Below are 23,011 nucleotides of genomic sequence, written 5' to 3'. Positions count from 1 at the left end.
ATCTATGAACAATAGCAATAAATCTCGATGGGAGCTTCTCGGGCGCAAAATGATTGGTGTCTGTATTGATCAGTCCTTGTGATGGCTCCTTGCAGCGAGGTTTCATTTTTGGCAAGAACAGTGGCATCGAAGTGGCCATTTCCTGGTTGCGTCACCAGTCGCACAGTGATCGTTTTATTGAACTCGTGTTGTTTTCTCAGATAGGCGTTCTCCACATTGAGAAGTGCCAGCTGATGACACTGTGGATAGGGTTCAAGTAGTAGATTGATGCGTGCCACAGCAAGCTTGGCAATCCGTTGAATACTACGCGCATTCCATGGTATCTTGACAAATCCATCGCATTGGCAAAAATGCAGTGGAATGCGGGCTGAGAAGCAGCTACGTTCCTCAGGAATGGGCAGGAATAATGAAACGTTGTGATCGTTTCGCAGTCGCAGAGTGCGGTTCAAAATCCGCTCGTCGCTAAGGTTTTCCAGATCGACCACATCTTTAAGGGTCTCGTGCAGATCGTAAGTCGTCACTAGGCGGTGGGCATTCGCCTTAAGATTTGCCAAGGCCAAAGGAAATCGTTCACTTAGCCATCGTGGATATATTGCCACCATTGTGGGCAGCGATGTTTCTCTCATGCCCTGAAATGTGTTCACAAAAGGACCATATCGCAGGCCATGATCGGACAAGATTAGGACCAGGGTCCTCTCAAAGATGTTCCGGCTTTTTAGGGCGCGCAGAATCAAATGGTAGTACCAGTCGGCCCGTTCGCCGTATTGGAAATAATCGTGGACGCCCATTGTCTGCCAAAAAAATGCAAAGAATCCTCGATCGTAACTTCTTGCGTGCATATGGGGCAGCAAACGGCATATAAAGTCGTACAGAACATGATGATATATTCGATTGCCACTGCATTTGATTTCAACTGGTCCTCGTGCGACATAGGTGGATCTCATGTGGATCTCGTTTATTACACTTCGCAGATAAAAGTCGGTTGGCCGACGCTTAAAGCCAGGTCTTACGTAAGTAAAGGTTCCAGCTATGCGGGAATCCTCGCCAAATATGGTGGCATAGCCAGCAGCCTTAAAATCGTGCCACAGCAAGTGACACCGATCGAAATTGGCGCCCTTGCTTGCTTCGAAGCAACCACTGCTGGCCTCCAGTTCATCCACACTCTGACCGCTAAGCAAGGGAATCAGATTCTGGTACGAATTTTGCCCGACGCGGTTGTAGCCCCATAGTTCAATTTGTGGCAGATCTTCGATAAAGTCTTTTACTCGACTGTGAATTTAATAGAATTACTTATATTGTTTAACTTATCTGGAATGTAGAATGTGTACAATTATTTATTCGACGCATTCAGCTAGAAAGTACTTTAAAATATTTACAAGCGAATACTTTTTTTGTTGAATTGCTGCGACATATTAAAGCCGGTGGTTTTTGTTGCAGTCGAGGTGTGTTTATGTTTTAATTGGATAACTGGTGATATAAACGCTATGTTTATTTTGTTTTGTATCACACAAATCGAATAAATAAGAGAACAATTAAACAATGTCCTTTGGTAAAATTATGCAATTACAACTTTTTAGGTACTAACCTGAAGTAGCGCTGGTAATGCATGTGGGAAATAGAGTCTATGCCCAGAATTAGAACCGAAAGGCGATTCACTGGTTCAGAATTAGGAACCTTTAATATCCGGTCGTTTGGGAATGGTAGAAATATAAAGACATCGTGAAACAGTAGACGACCATAGTCCATCCAGCACCAAACACGCAGGGTTATATTACCCGGCTCTACTTCTGTGAAGTTCCTCGATTTGCTAAAGCGAAAGACTTTCAATTCGAAGTACCTGTTCACAAAGTCATTCAAGCGCACGAAGCGTTTGTAGGCGCAAAAGATTTGGCTTAACCTTCGAACTCCTAGCTCTTTCCAAAGCTGCTTTGCATTGGCGGCCAAGTACAGGTAGTTTCTTTCCTCAATGGAATTGGCCTGGATCAGCTTGATCATAGGGCACCAAACTGTGGGCATATCTGTCATATGGTACATCGCCACGGGAGAAAGGGGATCCATGGAAATTATTTGGCATTGCGAGGAATTCACAAATAGCATCCTAGTATCCGGTTTACCTTCTATAGGCGGCTTGTCCTTCATGTTATGTTCAACTTGTTCTTGAAAACGTATTAATACGTAGAGTATAATGAAGAGCAGTATGAATATGAAACTATTCTTCTTAATCTCAACAACACATTGGCTATATCCCATTTTAGAGTTTTATATTCCTTATTTGTTGAAGGCAGTAATATTTTTAGAGCAGACAAAAATTCTTATCAGGTATCTAGATCTAGGAAAATTATATTTGAAACATTGGTTATGCACAATTCTAATCAAAATTTTCCAGAAAGTTCACAGATCCCTAAAACTGTAGTTATTTTGCTCGTAATTCTCCTTGGTTGATTGACTTTAAATTCACTTTGTTTCCGCTCTTGTCTTGTTGCAGTTTGTTCTTTGTCAATTAGCATAGTTTACAGTTTCAGTTCTTTGGCCTTTTGGCTTTGTTTGTGTTTGCAAAAAGAGGGAAAACTACCATCCAAAACAAGGGAAAGCTAAAGAAGAAAGGGCATTTAAAAAGGCGTTTAGCGATTGAGTTTATAGTCGGACGTTTTTTAATTAGGCTAACTTGATTGGATTTTACTCTTGCAGCTTGTCTTCATTAGTTCATTCTTCTATTCTACCAATTTGTAAGATAAGACAAGTAAGTTGTTCTACACTTTGGAGTAGAAACCTATTCAAAAGAAATTAGTTAGTTTCGCAATAAAGTTTGTGGATAAATATCTAAGATGCGCACCACAGGAGGTATTAACTGGAAGAACTTAATGATGACATTTCTCCCCAGATACGCTAATTTGATCTGTAAACTTAGCCAGCTAACTCTTTTAAGTTCGCTTTAAATTACTAAATTGGAAACCCAGCGGTGGACCGGTAAGCATCCTGGATACTTGAGTCAGGAGCTATCCTTCAATCCAACTGAGCCGGAGACCAAACGAGAGTAACCGGATCTATTTCACAGTCTGAGACAAAATGGGAATTGTGTTCCTCATTCAATTTTCATTCTCGTTTTCGCTATCCCTTTTATTGTTTCCCCATTGCCGTATGCGAATTCCACGATGTTGTTTCCTTTAATTTTCCGCAAACGGAGGCAGCAAAGCGGCGGCTTCCTGCCTTCCTGTGATCCTTTCTCTTTCCAACCGTTGCTTCGACTGCTTTCCATTCCTCGGCCATGTCTCGTTTGCAGCATCCTGTATCCTGTGTAAAACATATGCATACATTTTATACCATTACAGCATAACAATATTGCATTTGCAGAAACATTTCTCTCACTTCTATCCTTTTCCTTATTTTTTGGATACCACATCCCGTGCCTTTAGCCATCGCCATCCCCACCGCCAACTGTCTTGCGTTTTGTGAATCCAGCGCGAATCCTGTGGATCCTAGCGACCTCTTGCCGCCATCCATTGCGCTCACCCACGTTAGCTTTGAGTTACAATTTCCCCGTGCATACCCTGTAAATACTTATGCAGAGTATAGTTTGGTGGTTAAAGAGTTTTTGAGAATTTATAAATAATGCTTAGAGTTAGAAAGATCATTTTGTGGTGTTTCCCAAAACGTTGCGTAAAAATCATTAAAATGTTTATGTTAAATAAGGGAGGTAGATCAAAATCTGCATAAAAAGTTCCGTAAATATACACATCTCAAAGGATTTTACAGGATATCCTTGAATTCCCACAGCCCCTATTAAAAACTTCTTCTTCGCCCTGATTGTTGTTGTTTTATTTCCTTGAATTTCAGTTTCAGTTTTTGGTTTTGGCCAAAGGTTTTACCTGCGCTTACGCCACCCACCAAACCGCCCACCAGCATCTCTCAGCTCGACTCGATTCGACTTGAATTTCACCCACCCGCCGCCTGCTCCAATTACAGTTTGCATAGTTGAGTGTCGTCTGCGGAAATTTGTTTATTTTACGCGCATTGCGTTTCGCGTCGCCTCGGTTTGGTTGGATAACCATCCTGCCTCGCCTTCTGCCAAGGATCCTTTGGATTCTCCTTTTTCACCGGATTCGGAGTAGCAGAGCGACACAACGAGACATGACGACGGCACATCCCACGACCGACTCGCTAAGACAAACTGACAGCTAAATGCGTCAGACTCGTTGCAGATTTCATTTGGCGTGAATTCTTCTTTACATTTCCCCCCTCTCCTGCTCGATATAATTCCCTTTTTTATGGTTTTGTTCCGTTTTTGCCAATGTATTTTGCATTTTTGTAGCTTTCGTTGACATTTCCCTCGGCTGCGAAACCTTGTGCATTGAGCAGGTTTATAGCTTTTCCTCTGCTGCCATCGTTTCTGATGCGGATGTTTCGGTGCAAGTTACCGCCGCAGTTACATTCAGAGTTGAATACGACAAAAAGGAGATGATATCAAGAAATGTCAGATACAGCCGAGACTACCGAAAAAGGCAACCAAAAAAACTTCAACGAATCGTGGGAATGGTCAGGATGGTGGCTGAAGTCCGTGCGTATGTGCACCACTGCGTATGTGCAATAAGTTCTTCTTCATTTTGCGTTACGTATACGCACACAACGATCCACGGAAAACATAATGAAAATGTCGTTGTGGCTGTGGATAACACATGAGATGTTGTTGTTTTTCTATAGCGTTTTAGACTTTTGCATTTTTAAGTAATTGGATAACGATGGTCCGCATAGAGGGCAATTTAATTGCTTTGTTTTTCTTTTTGTTTGTTTTTCTATTTTTTTTAAGATCTTAAAAGCATCTTAAATGTGAAGTACTCGGAATCTTTGAAATGGAATTTGTGTACAAAATATGTGTACCGGTTGTGTTATGTCTACACGTGATCAGCACTATAATCGTATTAAAATGAAATCAGATTTCAGGCAATCCAAATTGGATGACTTCGCTTGGTGCAGCAATTGATTCGATTGGTCTCTTCATCCTGCAGTGGACACAGAATTGCCTCATGGCACTGTCATCGGACGGACAATTTTTGGCCTGGTCGTGAAGAGTTCGAGGAGGGTTTCAATCACTTGACATGTTCAGCAGTCAATTTGTGGATTGCTGGGATTGCAGCTCCTCCTTTTGATTTTCCTCCTAATACTGCTACTTTTGCTTAGTGCTCATCATCTGCCAGTGCTCATCCTTGCCTGCCCCCGCCTGCTGCCAGTGTGGCATGTTGCAAGTCTTTGTGCTTGCTGACTGACCAACCAGAAGAGTCGGGTCCAGTATGCAGTTGCCCTCTGGCCCGGTATGCCAACCTGTCAGAGGATGCAGCATATGAGTATGCGTCCGAGGGAGGATGTTGCTGCTGCGGTTGCTGCAACTTCTGCACCTGCTGCTGCTCTGGCCGTTGTCCTGGTCAACAACTATGCGTTGACAAGAGTGGGCTCCTCAAAACCTTTGCCCAAATGTGCCCGTAGATGCTGGGAGGGAGGTTGAATGAACAGCTAACAAGCTGATCATCATCCCACATGCGGGGGCCAGAACATTACCTGAACACACTCAAGGTAAATTGTTAAGAGTTATCGAAATACATTTCCTTCCCCTTGGATTGTGGTGAAAAATATTTCCAATATTCTCGATAACATATATTGTATATTCTTTATTTAAAAAAATAACCTTTTTTTTAAGTTTAGAAATTTTAACTTGCGCTACTTATAAGAAACAGACTTTTTATGATATTTACGTAAGTTCGTTCTTCAAATGCGAAACGTAATAAAACATGTAGGACGAACATTTTCTTTTCACCTTTTCCTGTGATCCTGTGCTGTTTGTCAAGCTACAAAATTACTTGGCTTGGCCATAGATTCGGCTGGGGAGGAACTACCCAGGACCAACGTGCTGCCAATAACTCAACTAATTGTCGCTGCAAGTGGTCCCCCGTTCTTCGGTCGTGTTTCATGGATTTACGCCCACCCTGCCGGCAGAAAAATGAGCTACGAATTGTTAATTTCGAGCTGCAGCTGAGCAAAGAAATCGTTTTGCCAGCCAAGCGAACGCAGCCGAGTGGCAGCATTATTAAAGCCTTGTCAGCGGCAGGAAAAGCAGCGGTAGCAGCCGCACGTGGCGCAAATTGTGGCATAAAACGGTAGCAAAGACACCTGCTGGTTGCTCTGCATATTAATAAGTTGCTCGGGCCACGCTTTTCCAGCCACCATAATGTATACTTCCTCCTGCTTCAGTTCGAGCCAGGTTGGTGGGTTGGCTGTGGCCCAGCTGGCCATAGTTGGGCATTCATTAGACTCGTTGGCCGATTGCTGTAGTTGCTCTGCTCCTGTCGCTGCTGCTGTCCAACAGTGCGTATACGTTGTCGTTGTAGGTGTTGGTGGAGGCCCTTGCTTTAAGTCTTAAATCATTGGTCAATAAATTGTGGTAAATGCCCAAATTTTAAATTACCCCGTTGCTTTAAAACGTATATATGCTAGTCATTCAATATGAAATTGAAAAAAAAATTCCCTAAAAAGTCAAAGACTCTCGTAATGCAAAGCTCTTAAATTTTTGGAAAAAACGTCTCGTTTGTACGCCATTTGTAATTGACCGAGCTTGCACCGCAATCCCAATGGTTTTCTTGTGTTTTAACCAATCGAAGAACACGAACGCTAATGGTCTAAGCTGCATCTGAATACACAGCAGCTGAACGCAAAAAATGACGATAGTCTGGCGACAGGATGTCTGCAGTCTGCAGCAGGATTCGTGTCTCTTTCTGTGTCTGTCCTTTCAACTGCATTGCCGCACTGCTGAACTTGAGTTGGGGCCCTTGGTTTGAGCGGATTTCATTGTGTGCCGGCGGTGGGGCGAAGGTTTGGGGATGGGCCCCCAATACTGACGCCACAGATTCCCGTGGCAGCCAAAAACGACTCCCCGCTCCTGATCCTTCTAACGACTGTGTAGCCAGTTGCCAAATTTACTTCAATTTTTTATTTGCCGGCATGGCACGTAGAGCGTGCTAAATTTTCCGCACGCATTCTTCGTTTTATCTCTATCTCCCTATCTCTACCTATATCGTTATATCCACGGAACTCGGCCCTATTCATGTATCTAATCCTCCAATATACTGGTTCGGCATATCCTGTAAATGATGAATTAGCTGTATTGTATTATAATATTTCCATTGCCATTCATTGTAAGAATGAATAGGATAATTGGCCATAAAATTCTAATTGATATCTATTTATGATTTGTGATACATGATTAGATTCTTGATAGATTATTGAGTATGCATACAATTATAAATTCATTGGTAATTTATATATGCATTATATAAAGGAGAAGAAAGTAACAATTTAATAAAATCCCGGATATGTTGCTGTTCAAATCAGATAGGTAAATGTGGTTTATGTGCTTTTGCAACACAACATAGCCACCTATAATGTTGGCCAGCTTTATTTTTCCCAGCTTGCAGTTTTTAATTAGAGGGTATTTCGGATTTTAAACCCAAAGCAGTAGCTAGCCTTTTTGTTCTCGATGAGTGCACTCCATTGCCGGTGGCTCGCTCGGCCCGTCTGGCAGTTTGCCAAAAAACTGTCAAAGCAACACGAGACAACGCCTCCTGCCGCCATCCAGATTTCCGCCCCTGGAAAGTCGAATATCCTGCCGGAGGACAGGGATGGGGACAGGGACAGGGACAGGGGACATGTGTGAATGCCAGGAGAAGCTCGCTATGAAAATTCTATACAAATAAAAATGCAATTCACACAAATGGACTTTTGTCCCCCCGTTTCGCTGTAAAACAGTGACAGGCGCATTGGGAATGGTCGACGCTGGGCTGGTGGTGGAGGGTGTAAAAAAAAATCAGTGATAAACGTGTACAAGCGGCAAAGATTGAATTAGTTTGTCGGACTCTTTTTGGGTTTTGTCGGCAGGACAAAAGTGGACAAGTAAATCGAGTGATCCAGGGGGTGATGGGATTGGAGTGGGCGGGAATACTCTTTGGGTGCCATAGTTCATTTGTTGTACTCTTTGGCTCACTCGAATTTCCTGTCAAATGCATTTATTGATTTACTACATAAATCTATTGTTTAATGGTTTCAACAAAATGCAGAAGGAGCAAACAATGAATGACAGCGAATCTATGACATGGCATCTAATTGAATTTTTGCATGTCGCTCTAATGCTTAATTGAAAAAAGCCGATCAAGTGTAAATTTATTTTTTGATTACGCAAAAACATTATTGTTTGTTTAATTTAACATGGTTTAATTGTTATTCTCTTGAAATGAATTTATTTTTAAAGGCACGCCTAAGAGATTGTCAAATATAATGAAATGTTCTATATATTAGATAAATGTATAAAAATTTGTACTAAATGAAACCATTTGTTTTGTTAGATAAGTTAAACATTTTTTATTGGCTTACACATGGCCTAAACGCAAAAAAAAAAAACAACCATTGTTTTCTACTGTAGTTTGCATTTCGCAATAAAATGTTTGTATCCTACTCCGAATGAAACAGTGTAGTTGTCAATAATTGTTCAAGCAAACAATTTCGATTTCCACAGTCCCAACAACTTGGCCATGATCACGTTTCATTGTTAGGTCTGCAAATAGTTTAGTAATAAATTGGATAAACTCAAAAACCCTTTAGCAGCCACAACAGAATTGCTAACAATGCAAAACAAGCTGAAGCAATGGAAGGTCAGATTTGGGGACTTTTCCAGCAATATTCAGGGCAATTTGGTCGGGGTGGACAATTTGTTATTAAGCCATCCGCCCAGGAGGCGTATGTGTATATGCCTGTTTCCATATTCATGAATTGCCTATCCTCAAGATAGAGACACGTGCATCTCGATTATTTTGAATAATTACCATACTGCACGCATTCGATCGAAGTGGGTGACAGCCTGACATGTTTCATAAATATTCAAAATGCATTTGGTGCAGCCTCCTCCGACATTGATGCTGATGATGGTGATGTGCGCCATGTGGGTTCAGGCTGAGATATCATGTCCGAAAAATTCCACAGATTACTTCTCTTGTGTGAATTCATAGCTCTCGAAACGAGCAAAAATAAGTAAGAATATTTATTGGCCTCTTGTCGGGGCTTTTGAATACCTCTTTTAGTTTTGATTTTCAAAAATATTTATACCCATCACCCACTTGGGGGGAAATTATAATACATATTTTAAGTTACCTTATGTTTAATTTAAACTATCTTTAATCCTTTGGATCAGGGTAGATTGGACTTGAAACATTGCTGATGTTAATTTCAAAGGCCTTTAGTACGATATTCGATGGATGTTAAACAAACGTTTTAGTCAGCAAACTGATTTTAGAAATGCACATGCCTTTTCACATGAAAATGAATGGGTAGCAGATGACTGCAGTTGGTCCTGTTCGGACTGACCATGACTGATGTGCTGCTGAAAACGTATTTATACAATTTATGCACTGCCCACACCAGAGGTCCTCGAGTACTCAACTTGGCAAGTGGATTCTTCACTTTATGACCGGGGCGAACTCAACAGCTTTACGGATGGACTGCAACTATTTCGAATCCATTTGGTAGCACGAGTGCCACCAGTGCTTCTTTGCTTATATCTCGAATTATTTATTTGTTTAGCCGGCTCCTCTCTCAAATAGAACAAACGATGCCTGCAATGGTGCTTATAGATTCGGGAGTAGCCATGGAAGGTTAGATCAATTAGGCCGAAAGTCAACAGTTGTCAATTAAATGGAAATGACGAGAAAATTGGGAACTCCGTTTTGTGGCCCGAAATAAACGTTAGAGTCAACTAATTGGGTCTTTAAGGCGTTTGAGTTGCTCGACGCGTTGAGATGAATGAACTTGGGTTCAGGTGCCCACTCGAAGATTCTCATTAATTTCGGGGAATAAAGTGCTAGACATTGATGGCCAGGCCAGGAGGATTGACGGTGCAAAAGCAAGACATTCACCTTTAGCTAATCATCAAGAGAATACCCTGCTCGTCGCCCCGTCCCAGAAAAAGTGTTTAATTACAGGGCACAGCAAATCCGCCAGCATATTGACCCAGCGAAGTGGAACGTGTCGAGTACGGTTAGTTAGAGCGAGTAAGCAGATGTCACAGGAACACTCCTCTCCCTCTCCGTCTCCGTCTCTGTCTCTAACGCTTAACCCTTTGACAAGCTCTCAGACTAAACGCAAAATAGCAGAAAAAAAAATGGGAAACAGCAAAGACAAATGAACAGATAGCAAATGTCATTAGTATTCAAGTTTGGGTTTGAGGCGAGGGTTAAACGAGAACTTCAAGGTGCTATCTATTCAGCCAATCTGGGGGTTCAAAAATGGGGGAACGATAAAATTTGTTCGAGTGCCATTCTGGAAATTAGAAAAATATCATTCCCAATCTTCATTTTTGACTGGAGACAAAGTCCTTATGAAAACGTGAAAACATTGATGATTAAAGCTTTAAGTACCAGGCGTTTCAGTTTTCGAAACCTGTAACTTCCTAACTAAATTAGTAAGAGAGATTTAGTTCAAACAATGTGCAGCACGGACAAAATTTGTATACTCTAAGATTATACAGTTTAATTAAATCTTATTACTTACATAATTAAATACCCATAGCAATGGAGCTTTAGATTATTCCAAATTAATACAGAGTAATACAGTTTATTATAACATCAAAGCATACGCAGCTTGTTTACTATATTTTAAATTGTTAAAGCTACCCTATGCGACTGTGCACACTTCCTTGCCCCCTTAGGTTTGCCTTCGTCCTGGTCGTTGCCCGCTATCCTGGGTCCTTTCGCCATCTGTGGGTCATACGCATACGCAAGGAGCGTATTTGGCCGGGAGGAATGGATTTCGTGGGGCTGGGGCGGTGGCACCAGAGTGTTTTGGTGTGGCACTCATTGGTGCGTAGTCTGCCATCGGCGACCTTTTCACTGACTTTTCCACTTTGACGAAATTAAATCTGCAATGCTAAAATGATGACGGACGGACTTGTGTGTATGTGTCGGCGTATGTTACGCTCGAATGCCAATTGAAAAAGCGACCAGATGTGAGTGGTATGAAGCTTTTGTATAGGCCGGCAGTTGCCATCAATCTTTACATCATTTAAATTATTAATGTGAAATTTATGAAATAATATTTTCCAATCTATATGCTTATACTTTAAGCATTGCGGAAACGGTAGTATCAGTTATCTAAATAATAAAGGTAGAACGTGTCAGTAAAGTAGGTCTCAATGCGGACATGCGTCTATATTTTTAACAAGAATTCATCCAGTAAGCTTAAGATAAGTAAATACTTTATGTAATCAGGGAATGAATAATAACAGCATTAATTGTGCGCACATGCGTCTATATTTTTAACAAGAAATCGTCCAGTAAGCTTAAGATAAGTAAACACTTTATGTAATCAGGGAATGATTAATAACAGCACTACCATTTCCGGTGGAAGTGTGAGAAGAGAGTACCAAGAAGTTCACCCTCAATTAATTTGATAAAATGGCTAAATGACAGCAACTGGGCTTTGAAAAATATTAAATTTCGAATTAATTGATATGTATCCTAACGCTAGATGAAGTCAACCATGTTTAAGGAACAATTCATCTCAAAATAGCTAAAATGCAAGTCTTAATTTCATATTTTACTGGCATTTGTATATATCCAGCCGCTTTGTTCTTTTGCCTGAAGCGGCGACTAATGCAGACGTCCAGCATTTTAGTCCATTTCCATGCTCATATTCAACTCCAGATCAGGAGCTGTAAGGGAATCGGAGGAGCGAAGGAGTTACGGAATCAAACGCAGCGAACGAAGCAACATCAGGGGCAACTACAGCTGCAGTGGCTTTAGAATGAAACACTTTAGTAATTGGTAGCTTATTTCCATCAGCAGGCGAACTGGCTTGCGGGGTCGGTGTTTTCCAGTCCAAGGGAAGAACTAAAGGAAATGAAGGGACAGAGCCAGAACGGAGGACCAGTGCTGGAGCCGGAGAGCCAGGACTAAAGCCGGAGCTAACGGCATCACGATTATGCACAAAAGCCCGACTGTCAAGCTTAATGTGAAATGTCGCACAAATGAAACAAATGCAAAAAGCGATAGGTTGGTCCAGCCCGGGGGTGTGGGGAGTTGGGTGGAAAAATAAAATGGAAATGACACATCTTACACATGGCTTTAAGACAAGGTTATATTGTGTGTGCTTTTGGGCACCCATACTTCACGAGAATCTCGACACAAATACGGATAGATATATAGTACGTGTATTTATCTGGTTCTTACAATCTCCTGCTGGCTTATATATGTATGTAAGGTGTCTAGATGCTCATTGGTGTCTCCCGAAGGACAGTCGGTCCAAGAAAAGCGAGAAGGCACAGGAGCCATGGTGAAAAGAAAGCAGAAAAAAAGGTTCCTACTTTGACATAATTAAACGCATTTGAAAGATGAAGATGTCGCCCTCGCCTCAAATGAGAAGAACGGGAACAGGAGCAAGCTGAAGAAGTTGATGGTGACAGCTGCACCCCAATCCAGCCACCACCTTTTGAGCCTGATTCATGACATGGCCATGTAAAGGCGAAGGTGTGGCAATCTGCCACCTCGGTAACCTTCCCCCCTCCCACCACCCATCGCACTGATGATGAAGCTGATTATGTTTGGCTCTGTGGCTACGTCCTATCTTTTGCCTCTTTTGGCCATATCTTCGTCTTGAATTTTTTACGTGGCCCTATGAAGAAGATGAAGTGCGCTTGGTCTATCAATATTACACTGAAACATATTTGGGGGGTAATAATCGGATTTATTTAAAAGAAATACCTCCTTAAATTCCTCATTACGCTATTTTTTTTGTTTCAAATGAAGTTTACATGGTACATTACTCAATTATTTTGTACAGTGTCTCCCTATAGACAGCAATATCCCCTGAGCAACAGCATATACTCCGCGCCTCACCTTTGCAGCAAGTTGCAAAGATTTGTGTGGCATTCGAGGCATTTTATTTGAGTTATTTAGTTGGTCGGCTGATGATATTTTCCCCTCGATCGTTCTGGTTCCACTTGCCATTGCTGCTGGCATTTTATGGCTGCCATTTCTCTTATTTAAGGTGCGAGCGCATCAGCAATGCCACCATTCCGGTTCCTCTCCTTCGGCTTCAACAGCTCGTTCTTGTGGTGGCTCCTGTGGTTGATGTTGTTGCTGTTAAATCCATAAATTATGCAGACATTTAGCAGCAGCCACGAGACCGAGGAACATTACGTATACGCCGCGTGTTCGCCGCTTGTCCGTTCATAATTTAAGTTTTTCCCGCTTTCGGCAGTTTGCTCTTCTTGCCACCGATGTTGTCTTCTCGGCTAGCTGTTGTTCTTGTTTGTCAACATGTCTCAGGGTGTTGGCAGCATTTTATTATTGCTGTGGTTGTTCCTGTTTCTTGAATCTATATTTCTGGGTGTGATTGTGTGTGCTTGTTTTTATCTGTGTACCGCCTGCGGCCATGGTGATAACTCTGATGACGTTGATGAAAAACTTTTGATTGATGTGGTGGCAAAAACTTCATGTTTGTCATTAGGCGCAACTAGAGGATGCCGTGTTGGGTAAAATGGGCCAAGGGGGAAGCTAAAGGGTTTCCTTTCGGTTATGTTTTTGGCCCATATCGGCGAGCTGTGGGCGAAGAAGTCAACTTTTTGGCATAACAAACGACAGTCGGCAAAAAGTTCGTTTCGCCACGCGCGTTTGTGGATGCAGCACTCGAAGGGCTTTGCGAAAAGTTTTGTTTATTAATTAATTGAGGGCTCGTGCATGTGAGTAGTTCGAAAAGAGTTGCTCTATCTAGAGCCAAAGTTTAAGAGATTCTCAGCCCATATGGTTTTTGGGCGGATTCATTGAGTACTGTTTTGGTACAACAAATCAGATTAGATCAGAATGCACCAAGGAGTGGTTTGCTATTATAAAAATAATCTAAAAGATTAGCAGTTGAAAGCTATATATAACGTTGGTAGATGGTTTATAATAAAAAAGTGTGAAATAAATTGTCTACTGACGAAAATAATCAGTTATGCTGAAAAGTCAAAAACTTAATATAAGGCATATACAAAATTTCGTTGCAATTAAACCTTGACGTGATTTCAGTTGCCAATCCAACTATTTACGAACTAACCTGCATGTTTGGTAACCTTGGCAACGCCTAACGAGATGTTCCCAGTTGCTGTTGGCCAGGTACCCTTATTTGGAGCTGCGGCTGTTACTATAGTTTTACCTGGGGCCCCTTAACTATACCAGACCAGTACGAGTACACCTGTAGCCCCTGTTTGCATCCTACAAGTCGGAGCCATTCATTACGGCGTGTTTGCCTTTGCCTAGTTGCAACCAACAATGCCACACTTTTCCCCACTTCGTAGTTCCTCGCTCTGCCCACTTTTTTGTAGCTCTACTTTTTTCCATAGCCTTTTCCTCTTTCCTCATCTCTAACGCCGTTTTGTTGGGTACTTTTTAAACTTTTCTCGTTATTTTTGCACATTCGCTTGGGTTTTATGGGCACTGCTACACTAATTACCTTGTTTTTCGGAGAATTAACTTTTCGATTACTGTTGCCACAGTTTGTTACTGCTGCCAAGGAGAAGAAACTTACAAGTGCAGTTTTTAGAAAGAAAAAACAAAAATAAAAATCGAAGTGAGAGGTTGGATGAAGGGTCGAGGAATTTTATAACGAGTAAATTGTTTTTCGGATAGACCCTCTGAATGCCGCACATTTTTAAAGAATTATGGAAATGTGCTAAAACGCACTGGAGAGCAGCAAATCACAGACAGAAATTGTGGCTGCAAATTTTGCGGTTTGGCAGTTTGAAAGCCCACAATCTCCCCTTTCTGCCCTGTGGCCTATGGAAACCCCTCTTTTTATTCACACTTTCATGGGGGGCAGTAAATTGGGGTCGACCTTGTTAAGTTGAAGTTGATTTTTTCAGAGTGTGCCTCTATATATTTACATATATGTACACACTAGAATACATAAAATACCGTATGTATAGCTTAATAAAAATTCGTATGTATATAAAAACCATAAAATAACTATTGTATGTTTTCTTAAGAATACAGTGAGGTACCTTATTGCGATTGTATAAAAGTTTTAGTAAATATCTTGAAATCTTAGATTAGATTTTCCTAATGGCAAATTACGGCTTCGAAATTAAAATCTTAGAAAAGATATACTTCTAAAGTTGTTTTAAAGTTTTTCAAGCATTGCTTGGACTCTAAACTTTTTCACTTGCGAACTTGTTATTTTCCCAAACTGGCAACTTTTTAATGAAACTGAATTTACTAATTAAATCTTTTCTTGTTTTCTTTCAGCATCGACAAGAGTGATAATCAGTATTAAAGGTAAGAGTAATTTTGTTTTTGCAATTAATATAAATTATAAAATGATAAATCGTGCCATTCAATTTCTTAATTAAATTGCCACTGACTTCTTACTAAATAAAGTCTTCCTTCTGTATTAAAGCATGTTTGCTTTCATTAATTCCACCCTTGTTTGCCGAAGTGCACTGTTATGTACCAATGGGTGTTTTAATGGAAGATATATCTCCAATGACACATTAAGCCCCGAGCGGTAATCTAAAAACTACGAACTATAATATGCATGTAGAGGGAAAAATACAGTCAATCAGGTTAAATGATGTAGGTAAATGGAGTTAAAAGTTAAATACTTTCCATTTAATAAAGGAATTCAAGAAGTGCCCTTACATTTAATTAATTAATATACCTGCCAATAGCTTTTCTCATCGTTAACTTGCAAATGCAAGTATTCAATTTTCCAGAAAGCGTTTTCCCTTTCACTCAGTCATCTTAGTTCAATCTAAGCTGTCTGCGAAGCTTATTAATTTTTGCAGCTCCTCTGTAACGGGGAACATCTTCATGAAGTTAATTACAAGGAAATGCTGCAGTGATTTTTGCTCGGAAGCGACGCCCCCCGAAACTGGCCATCGGCTGCAGATGGTTCTCAGACTGACCGTCGTTTACATTTTTCTTGAGCAGTTTCCCTTTTGCCATTTTCAAATGTAATTACATTTCATTTTTCTCGCTTCGCGTCTTTCGGTCGTTCTATCTCTTCATATCCCCGGAACTGGGAGGACTCGGAGTCGTTCATTATCCGGCCCTGTCCATAACATTTTGTTGCACAGTCGTCGGTAATCTTGGTCGACAAGTTCCTCTGTCCCATCTCCATCTCCATACACATCCCCAACCCGATCTCCATTTTGCTCGTTTTCATTTCCCCGGGCTATCTGTCCCTGTTTCTTGGCGACTGTTTAAATGTCAGTTAAAATCCCATAAATTCTCCTTAAATGACTTCTGTCTGCCGCAATTTCGTTTGCCAGTACTGCTGACCCTGGCTACATTCGGTTCGGATATGGGCAAAATGGCCAAGACGAATGGCCAAGACGAATGGCCAAGAAGAATTGCAGTGGGCTGGAAGATAGTCTGAATTAGCCGTAAGAGGCGGCAAGTTACACAAAAAGTTGTAGTCTCCTCGTAACTTAAGCTTTAATTCATTCTCAACTGAACGATAAGATGATGCTTTTCTTCATTCATCTTACTTGGCCAAGAATCAGTTGGCCAAGTGAAATAGCAAATCCGGGATTCCTTCGGCTTTCTGCAAGTACAATGACGCAACAACCTGCAAGTTGCAACTAACAACGTGCAACTTGTGCAATTGGTTCAATAAACTCATTAAACGCTTTCAACTTCTTGTTTCTCGTTTTAACAAAGTTTTTTTGTTCCTTCCCTGTTCTTTGTACTTGGCGCAAACTTTTCTGGGCAAAAATGGCGGTCATTCGGTCGCCTTTTGGCTCGTTTTCAACTTGTCGCATTATCCCTTTTATTGTCGTCGACATTTGCAGCGCATTATCCTTGGCAGCTATTTTTGTTTTGGTTTTTTTTTTCCTGAATAGAAGATTTTCTTTATTTATTCTCTTTTTTTTTACTAGCTAGCGACAATGGATTCATAAGTCTGTTTTACAGTTTGACTAATGTGCGGCATAAAAAATTAATTTGTGCGATGGGAAACGTCAAAGTGAATTGTAAATCTACTTAAAACGGGCACCTAGTTAATCCAATGTAACTGGATTTTAATGTAATTGTGCCAGGTTTATTTTATTTGTTTTAGGGGTGAACTCTGAAAACTGTTCCAATTTTTCAACCGTTCTATCAAAGTGGAATGTACATAAACCATTCTATGATCTCATTGGCACTTGTGCCCATTCCTTGCCAATAAATATTTGGCCCAGAAAGCATTTAACTTATTTGCCTATTTCTGGCTGACTGGCTGGCTTTGTTCCTATTCCTTGGGCTCCTTGCCAAACAGGCGGCAAACAATAAATTTTGTGTGGGGAATTTAAGCGCAGCCACATTTTAATTTGTGGCAGCAACAGCCGCCGCCGCTGGCGCTGCCGCAGGAGTAACAGGAGTAGCAAGAGAATCGGCTTGCAATATGGAAAAGCCACCGGCAGCATCCGAATTCTATGCCTCAGCCTAACACCTTGGTACTGCCCCACCGCACCCTCCTTTAATCTTCCAGAAAAGCCGCCGCATTCATCGCTGCCTGGCTGCGGCTACAGCCTCAACCATAACTATGATAACGAGTAGCTCAGAAAGGGGGGATTTTGGAGTGAATGGCGGAGCCGGGGGAATGTCAATTTATTTGTTGTGCCACCAACCGCAGCTGGCTGGCTGGGTTTCCTTGTGTTGTGATTCTGTTGGAGGTTTTGCCAATTTGTCGGCTTCCTATTTTTTTGGCTTTGCATTTTTTCCCCCCTTAATACTAGCGGCGTGGAAATTCTTTATGAAAACTTTGTTTACAACAATCAACTCGAAGTCACACCGCCGTCCTAGCCCCGCTCACTTGCACCGACTCCTCCTACACTATTGAGTTGACAATATTTTTAATAGAAACTCTGCCAGACTGCCAGCCCAACTTTTCCCTGACTGACTTGATCGGCGGAGGGCCACCAAGTTGGAACTCTCGCTTCGGCTTGTGTTTGTGTTTCAATTTGTGTGCCTTTTATAGAATTATGCACTTTTACCAGCTTGCCTCGAGATGCTCGAGTTGGGCAACAATTTGGAGCCAATTGAGTTGCAACTTTTCAGTTCCTTCTATACTTTTTATACCCGTAAAAAAGAGTAAAAGGGTATACTAGATTTGTTGAAAAGTATGTAACAGGCAGAAGGAAGCGTTCCCGACCATATAAAGTATATGTATTCTTGATCAGTTCTTGATCAATAGCCGAGTCCGTTCGTCCGTTCGTCTGCCCGTGTGTCCTCAAGCTCAGGATCTACAAAAGCTACAATTTTGAGATTAAGCATGCAAGTTTATTTCCAAATGTTTCCACGCCCACTCTACCGTTGTTTGTTTTTTATTGACAATGCAAATTCGATGGTATACTATAACTCGCAGAATCAGTTTAAATATATAAATTTATTTGTTTATAATCATGCTTACTTTCTATTATGATAACATTCTTCATTTGGCAAGGAAAATTGCTTTTCGATGTGGATTGTATTGATTTCTAATTATAACCCTTACGAATCCAAGTAGAATCCAACATCCTAATCAATCTCCTTTTAATTATCTAATTCGCTTTTGTAATTTGCCCAGCTAATTTGCTGATAATCCCTGGGCAACTGCACTTCCGATTCGGATTTTAACTCCGATTACGATTCCATTTCCATTTGCCGTAAAAAGCATTTGGAATTTGTTTTACTTTTCCTTCCATTCTTGTACACTTGTGTACCCCCATTTGGCAGTCCATAAAGAGTTCTTCCCACGTCCTTTCCTTTTAGGCCATTAATTTCTGGCTAAGTCAGGGGGTAAATGGTGTTGGTTAAGCTGGGCGGGTATGAGTTCTACGGCCAAAGCAATACCATCATCCATCGAAGGCCATAAAAGTTGGAATGCGAATGGGAACGAAATGTTTTACTCGCAATTTGTGCCGTGTTTTTCTCTCATTAAAAGCTGTCAATTGTTCGTCATTGTAATTAAACAAGGCTTTTAAATATCCGGGGGCTTACTCCCAGTTGCAGAATGCACACAATCCATTCCACAATTTAAGGAATTTCATTCTGGTTGACAATAAAGTTTTGCCACTTTTGTTCAACACCTCTTCTTTTATGGCCTCTGGCAATTTGTAGTCCTTCTTATATAATTTTTATTGCACAAGAGCGGAGAAAAGGGATGGGAACGTCCTTGGTGCCGAAAGCGTGTAATAACGCTCAGTGGATATATGTACATATATTATATACGAGGTGATCTTCTTATTCTCTTTCCTGTGGGCTTGGTCAGTAAGTAGCAGTGGGCTCTGGTGTTCAGGGACTGCAGTCCCTACTGCAGCGGCGATTATTAAGGGACAAAGGAAGAGTTCGTCCTGGGAGTCCTTTTTTCGCAGCGTCATTGCCTATGATAAATGGGTGGAAATAAGGAAAGAAGAAATGAAACGAAGACTTTTTCTTCAGTGAAATAATTGAAATTTAAGTAACAGTTATGCAGCGAGAACATTCAGTTAATATGATAAATTTTATTCCTTTATTTACATGAGCAGTAAAAAATATATTAAAAAATTCCATTGGTAAATATAGCGTTTAAAGATACCTTTATCCTCATAATCTCAATGAAACCAGCACGCTTAGACTCTTATAAGCTGATCATAAAAGCATCAACTGATATAAGGCAAACTCAAATAATACCCCATTGAGTAAGAGGCTAATAAAAGTGAAGAATATTCATGGAAAATAGTCCCTTCCCTATCCGTCTTGAACCTAGTGATGCTCTTCCGGCTCTTTTTCCTCACCCATCATCCTTTCCCAAAAGAGGGCTTAATGCATTATGAGCTTTTTGGCCTTTTGTGCTGCTGGCTCCTCTTCCACTTGAGTTGTGTCAATCCCCGGCTAAGACTCTGTTGCCACAATCAAGTTCATTGGCCAAATCCAACCAAACACACACCCAGGAAAAGGCAGATGTTGAAGTAGAGAAGAATAGTTGGGGCAGGGGGATGAGCATAGACTTATTGTGGAGTGTCTATAAAAGTCATTAGACTTAAAGTTTTTACAGTTCCTTTCCCTCCCACAAAGGTGCAAACGACTTGAGGTTAACCTGAAGTGATTCGGTTGCGAATTTTCGCACCCCTGCCATCCACTTGCCATCTTGCAGCAATTTTTATTGTTTGCGGAAAGAGAAGTGGAGGCAAACAGGACAAAGGAGGCCGAAGGAAATAGAAGTTGCTGCGAGGACATATGGGAAAAGCATGTGAGCAACTCGATAAATCAATATTTGAGTGTGTCCTGTGCCTTCAGCATTATACCCCTCCCCCCATCCTGCAGCAAATGCAATTGTCTCTGAAGAGGTTCTAAAGAGAGTTGGAAGCAGCCGAGATTGGTTGGCGGCAACTTGAATCCTGGACGCAGGACGAGACTCTCGAAAGAGGAGGATTCGTCTGCTGTTGGCTGCTGAGCCCGTGGTATTTGAGGAAATGGCAGATAAATGTGCTTTTAAAGCGCTTTAAATGTTGCGCGTTGAATGAAAGCCAAATAATAAAAACAAGGAGCCTTGGCTCTCCACAAAATCCGAAAGAGGTCGTAACGCTCGCATCGATTTATATGAAGTGAACACTGTATATATTTTTTTGGAATGTCTGCAGGGGGGAGATGAGTCGAGGGTAAGGTTGGAGCTGGAGAGTGAAGATTGCCACCATGCATTTTTTTCGTTCATAAAATATTTCAATATTGTTACAGATTTTTTCATCTCGCTGATGGCGGTTTTTGTCATTATTTGCGTATTTGTTGCGCATATTTCATTGTTTTTTCAAGCACTGTGTCAACTTCAAACAAGATGCAGCGAAAAATAAAATAAGTAGAGGCTTAACAGCAAACCAGTCCTTACACTTTACATAAGCTCTCTACACTTTTTGTGCAAATTAAATCAAGTTGGAATAACGAAAAAATACGCGTATGGCGTAAAAAACATAAAACCAATATAGAAATGTATTAATATTGTATGTAAATCTGTATGGATGTGTATTTGGATTTGGTGGGCCATAATGCCGATAGGGTTGCAAATCGCAATTCTGTTCAAGTGGAGAGCCCCCAAATGTGTGCTACAAATAATCTGCTTCTGTTACTGTTACTACTCCCCTCGTTTTGCGCAACACATTTACATTTGCATTAAATTTCAATTCGCTGAGAGCGACGAGGAGCGATCTCCGCCCGCTTTACCAGGGAATTTATAACTAAATCCCCGGCATAAGCAGCTCAAATCCAACGGCATTTGCCATGTTGCCCCCATCCTGCCGCCAGTGGGAGCCCATTGATGGCCACAAAGGAAGTCAGTCGTTGGTGGAGGGCCATTTGGTGGCCATATGTTGACTGGCGGCTGCAAATCCGCCGTAATTTGAATAGGACTACAAGCTGCGGAATAAAATTCGATTCGGATCCCCTGGAATCTATTAAACGGCTTCTAAAAGGGTTCATGCATGTATTTAAAAATGCAAAAAAAAAACAAATTATTTTATTATCACAATTTAATTTGTTACCATTGGGATTTTATTAATATATTCCTTAATCTTCAATGGCAACAAATGATATGCAAATTCTCTGCGCTTAATTGGAGTTCATATTGTGAGGAATGTGTAAATTATCTCCTTTGCAAATGCCGGCCATAATTAAACCATTTATTTCTACCGCATATTTGTTGCTCAACATGTCTAGATTTTTTTTTTTTAGAAAAGATTTACGTTTTTCCGGTTATTACCAACATATTTGGCTCAGTTAGCCAGCATTTGCCACAGATTTGTTCGGCATTAACAGATCTATTTTCAAACTGACACATTACATTCGTTTGTTTGTGTGTGTGTGGGTAACATGAATCATGTATTTTATGTGCATTTGTTTCAGTTGAACCACTGCTATGTTCCATCTACAGTTTGCTGTGCGCAATATTATTTTGACCCCTGTCTTTTTTTGTTGATAAGTGCACTTCACGTTCAAGGCGACGTACGTGTGTCCATTTAGTTTCATATATATCGCATATACATACATATGTATGTGCGTTTATATATACCACATGAGCAGTAATATATGTATATATAAAAGTGGTATAAGTGCTCCCTGAAATCACTTCCAAGCTTGACGTTCTGGTAACGTTCCTCTCCCTTCCCTCTCGACCCACTTCCTTTCACTTGCACTCTGCTCCTCACTTTGTCGTCTCCTTTTCGAAGTCCTCGTCATCGTCGTCTCTATAAGGACACCCTTCCCTACGCTTTTCCCATCGTTGGCTTGTTATTATTGTTTGTTAATGTATAGGTCTGTTTACTGCTGTAGTCGCTGCTATTTTTACTTAGATGCTGCGCTGTGTGTATGTATTTTGCTCACGTAATAACGATAATAACGCTTATTTCTTTCATTTCTTTATACTTTTTGCCAACCACTTCCGAGGTCCCCTCTTCTGTTGTTGTTTCGTTATTTTTCGGGTTACGAGATGTATGAGGAGCAGGGCAAGAAGTCGTCGGTAGTTCTTGTTGCTACTGTGGATGCTGCTGCTGTCATGTAATTCTCTTAGAGCTTTAGTGGCATAATATTTATTGTGAAATTTGTGTAGGGTATGAGGTACATCATGTGGGGTATATACATTAATTCCAAATTGCAGAAATGCAACCACATAAGATGTGGTTTGACATAAATGTTTGATACTTAGAATCTCTATTCTGAGATAACCTATTTCATGTAGTATCTGTTGTCATATTAATTTTACTATAGCTTGCACTTGTTACATTTAGAAGGTCTTAACAAAAAATATTTTTTGGTTTTTTACAAAACTTTAATGGGCTAAAATATATGTAGGATATAATCTGTGCGTGTTTTTGTTTACCGGATGGTTAGAAAAACAGTGTTGAATTGTTTATTGTTCTTACATCGACAGGTATACACTAGTCGTATACGTAATATATCTTTCTTCTTGACGTTTTGAAGCATCAAATGCGCTTAACTGTTTCACTTTGCCAATCTTT

At 40.8% G+C, this 23,011-nt stretch overlaps 2 protein-coding genes across 7 annotated transcripts in view; one reads left to right on the top strand and one right to left on the bottom strand.

Annotated features, from left to right (window-relative positions):
- LOC6554054 (cadherin-87A) overlaps nucleotides 1-23,011 on the top strand; it is a 56,763-nt gene that overhangs the window by 16,203 nt on the left and 17,549 nt on the right. For all 6 annotated transcript variants that reach the window (XM_026975883.1, XM_026975881.1, XM_026975882.1 and 3 more), the window contains one exon: nucleotides 15,312-15,341. The gene's annotated coding sequence lies outside the window, so the exon portion shown is untranslated. The remainder of the gene's footprint in view (nucleotides 1-15,311; nucleotides 15,342-23,011) is intronic.
- On the bottom strand, nucleotides 3-2,250 carry LOC6554053. Its single transcript, XM_001980458.3, has 2 exons — nucleotides 1,586-2,250; nucleotides 3-1,269 (listed from the first exon to the last, which is right to left on the bottom strand). The coding sequence occupies exons 1-2, from the start codon at nucleotides 2,248-2,250 to the stop codon at nucleotides 3-5; spliced, it is 1,932 nt and encodes a 643-aa protein (XP_001980494.1).

This window comes from Drosophila erecta, unplaced genomic scaffold (genome assembly GCF_003286155.1).
Source record: "Drosophila erecta strain 14021-0224.00,06,07 unplaced genomic scaffold, DereRS2 tig00000000-arrow-pilon, whole genome shotgun sequence".
NCBI lineage: Eukaryota > Metazoa > Arthropoda > Insecta > Diptera > Drosophilidae > Drosophila > Drosophila erecta.
This window is presented reverse-complemented; position numbering and strand designations above follow the sequence as displayed.

Excerpts from the sequence above, each read along its gene's own strand:
- LOC6554053 (XM_001980458.3), bottom strand. The coding sequence starts at position 2,250 with ATGGGATATAGCCAATGTGTTGTTGAGATTAAGAAGAATAGTTTCATA. Across the intron at positions 1,270-1,585 it reads CATTACCAGCGCTACTTCAG|TCGAGTAAAAGACTTTATCG; the intron begins GTTAGTACCTAA and ends TTAAATTCACAG.